Raw genomic sequence first — 3,358 nt, forward strand, 5'->3', positions numbered from 1 at the left:
CCTTCTGTAGAGGGATGACTGAGCAAGAAGTGTAGCCCTGGAGGAGAAGGCTTCCGGGAACAGGAAAAGAAAGATTATCTAGTCCCGGGATTACAGATAAGGAGACTCGGGCCCTGTCGTCAAGTGCTCAAAGCCAGAGATCAGCTGGGATTTGAACTTGGGCCCTCCAGAGGAGGCTCTTCCCAGTGCACCCCAAGTTAGGGGGCTCCGGGCTCCCGAGACCCCACTTTCAGGGACAGACAACGGGGGGAAGAGGAGAAAGCAGGGAGGGACGGCAGAAGCCCCCCATCCTTCCCTGCTTCAGCCCCGGCCCCTCCCCTCTCTCCTGGCTCCCTTTCGCCCTAGGTGGTGGCTGTGGGACGGCTCCTCCCTTTCTACATCTGCAAGAGGCCGAGGAAGGACTCGAGGACTGTATAGTTTCTATATTGCTCGGATAGTCTGCGGTGCTGTAGCTGTGGATGTTCCTGTTCCTTTAAGAAGGGGGCCGAGCAGCCCCCTCCCCTCTCCTTAACCCTTTGGGGTCTGGGGCTGCTTCCCCCCTCGGAGGAGAGGGAGGAGGGCGGGGTAGGAGGCGGGAAGGGGGGAGGGAGGAGGAGGCCCCGGCGGCGGAGGGGGCCGGGGGCGGGGACAGCCGGGGTGCTGAGAGGGAGGGAGGGAGGGAAGGAGAGGGAGGAGAGAAAGTTTGTCCGGGAGGAGTTTGGGCTGCCCAGTCCAGTTACGGGCTGAGAGCCAGAGGCAGAAGGCAGGCAGCGGCGGCTGGTGGTGGGCAGGGAGCGGTGGGCACTGTGCGAAGGGCCAAGACAGCGAGGCAAGGCCAGAGCCGGGGGGAGGGGGAGAACCCAGGCCCTGCCCCCCTCCCCCCTCCGCCCCGCCGGACTGAGGCCGGAGCCAAGGGAAAGTTTTGGCCCCGATGCTCGGGCCGGCCAGGATGGGCAGCTCGGGGCTGGCGTGGTGCCTGGCACTGTGGTGCTGGGGAAGTTGGGCCCAGGAAGGTGAGTGGGTCCAGGGGATGAGGGGAGGATGGATACCCTGGAGCTCCCTCGGTCTGAGGCCTAGAGGTGCCCCCCGCCCCCCCCGGCCGACACAGGTGCCCAGACCGCGGCCGTGGCCTCCCCCGCCTCCCCCTCGCCGTGCTCTGCCCACCCTGGGGTCTCTGGCTCGGACCACCCACCGAGGGAAAGTTAGTTGTGAGAGTTGGGGGCAGCGCCAGGCCCGGTTCTCACACACATACCTGGAACGGGCCTGGGATCCAGAAATAGGGGAAGGGACTGGGGGGCTGACAGAGGGGGGAGACTAGTACCCCAGAAAGTAGGAGGGGGGTGGGGAGGAGGAGGAAGAACCTGGGATGAGAAACAGAGAGACCGGCCTGGGGGAATCAAGAAACCAGGAATCCTGGGGGAGGCGGTGAGGGAGAACGGGGTGGGGAGGGGCCAGAATTAGTGAGAAATTAGAAGTAAGCCCAGGGAGGGGCTGGGATGGCTGGAGGTCCCGGGCCTGACTCCTGGTCAGCAGGGGCTTCAGTGCTCAAGGAGATGCTGGTTTCCGTTACCGTTAGGGCCTGTGACTCAGTTGGCGTCAGGCAGGGATCAGATCCCCCCCCCTTTCCCCCTCTGCTCTGGGTCGGGTCCAGGAGGAAGAGGAGCTGTGTACCGAGGGGGAATCCCCCTTAGGAAATCCCAGCGGGCGGGTGAGGGGCTAAGAGTGCTGGGAAGGTGGACTCGGGGAAGAGGGGAACCTGTCGGGTGTCTGGGTCTGCCTCCGCCTCTGCTCTGGGTCTCTGGCCGCATCCCTTTCCCCCCTCTCCTTCCAAGTCTCTCCATTTTGTAACCATCTCTGCCTCCTTCCGCCTCCACCTCTGTTTTCCTCCTTCTCCCTCCCTCTCCCTCCTTCTGTCTCTCTGCCCATCCCTGTTGTTCGGATCCTTCCCTCCTGTCTCTCTGTCCCTGTCCCCTCTCCCTCCGGGGGTCCCTCCCTGGCTCTCATCCTCCAGCCTGGCTCTGAGGAAGTGGATCCACGCCGGGCCCTCATGATGGGAGATGGGTCTGGCGGAGGGTGTGGGACGCTACCCCAGGGCGTGGGGCTCCTTCCCTTTGGCGTTCTGGACTCTGGGGCCCCCTGGGACTGCCCTAGCTCCCATGGAAGACTCCTCTTCCCTCCCCTGTGCTCCCCCCACCACTGCGCGCCCACTGCTGTCAGAGGCTGCTTGAAGGATACTCCCTCTGGTTCCCCCTCCGTGCTCCCTCAGGCCATGAGGCCCTCTGCCCCCTCCCCACCTTCTCCTCTGCCCTCCTTGCCTCCTCCCTGCCCGCCCCCTCCTCTCCAGCCGGCTGCCCACACACCCCAGAGCCCCCCAAAACCCCACTTTTTCCTGCCGGATCTCCCTGTCTCCCCCGGCTGGCGTCCACCACGTGTCTCCCTCCCGGTGTGTCCCTGCACAGGCGTCTGGGACCCATTTGTGACGGGGCCCGGGAACGTGACGGGGGCCCGGGGGCGAGTGGCCGTGCTGCGTTGCGAGGTCCGAGTGGCCGGGGAGGCTCCGGAGGTGAGCTGGCTCCGGGACGGGCAGGTCTTAGAGCTCGCCGACAGCACCCAGACCCAGGTGCCCCTGGGGGAAGAAGACCAAGATGACTGGAAGGTGGTCAGCCAGCTCAGGTACAGCTGGGACCCCCGCCCCCCTCTCCAAGTCTAACCTCTCCCCTGCCCTTAACCCTGACCCTTTCCCCACGAGCCTAAGGAAAAGGGAAGCTCCTTGAGGGCAGGAACGGTCTCTGTTTTTGTGCCTGATGCTTAGTGTTTAATGAGATGTTGGAGCCACTAGATTGCCCTGGACTGTCTGCCCTGGGTCACTTTGCTAATAGCCCTGGGAACTTCCTGAGTTTAAATCTGCCTCAGACACTTCCTAGCTGTGTGATCCCGGTCATTTAACCGGTCTGCCTCAGTTTCCTCATCTGTCAAATGAGCTGGAGAAGGAAACAGCCGACCACTCCGGTATCTTTGTCCAGAAAATCCTAAACGTGGTCGCGAAGAGTGGGACGAGACTGAAAAACGACTGACCAACAGCCCCAGCTTCCTACCCGAACCCCTGCTTCACTGGGGTCTAGCATCTCCACCCCTCCCCGGCCCAGAATCCCACCTGCGTCCTTGCCCGGGTCTCTGTCCAGGCCTGACTCTGGCTTCTGTCCTGTCCCCCTGCCCCTGACTCTAGCCCAGCCCCCTGATCCCTGTCCCCTTTCCCCTGCCTGGGTGCCTGCCCTGTCTCCCTAGGATCTCAGCCCTGCAGCTCTCAGACGCGGGGAGGTACCAGTGCTCTGTGACTGTGGAGGGGGAGACCTTCCTGTCCCCCCCGGCCTATGTGGGG

The 3,358-nt window shown here is 63.8% G+C and overlaps 1 protein-coding gene across 2 annotated transcripts in view; it reads left to right on the forward strand.

Annotated features, from left to right (window-relative positions):
* The first annotated feature begins 727 nt into the window (after positions 1-727).
* AXL (AXL receptor tyrosine kinase) overlaps positions 728-3,358 on the forward strand; it is an 18,920-nt gene continuing 16,289 nt past the window's right edge. For both annotated transcript variants that reach the window (XM_051989241.1, XM_051989242.1), the window contains exons 1-3: positions 728-992; positions 2,439-2,652; positions 3,265-3,358. The exon at positions 3,265-3,358 is cut by the window's right edge and continues 7 nt beyond it. In XM_051989241.1, coding sequence (XP_051845201.1) covers positions 911-992; positions 2,439-2,652; positions 3,265-3,358 — 390 coding nt within the window. In that variant the 5' untranslated portion in view covers positions 728-910. The remainder of the gene's footprint in view (positions 993-2,438; positions 2,653-3,264) is intronic.

This window comes from Antechinus flavipes, chromosome 3 (genome assembly GCF_016432865.1).
Source record: "Antechinus flavipes isolate AdamAnt ecotype Samford, QLD, Australia chromosome 3, AdamAnt_v2, whole genome shotgun sequence".
In the NCBI taxonomy this organism is placed as follows: Eukaryota; Metazoa; Chordata; class Mammalia; order Dasyuromorphia; family Dasyuridae; genus Antechinus; species Antechinus flavipes.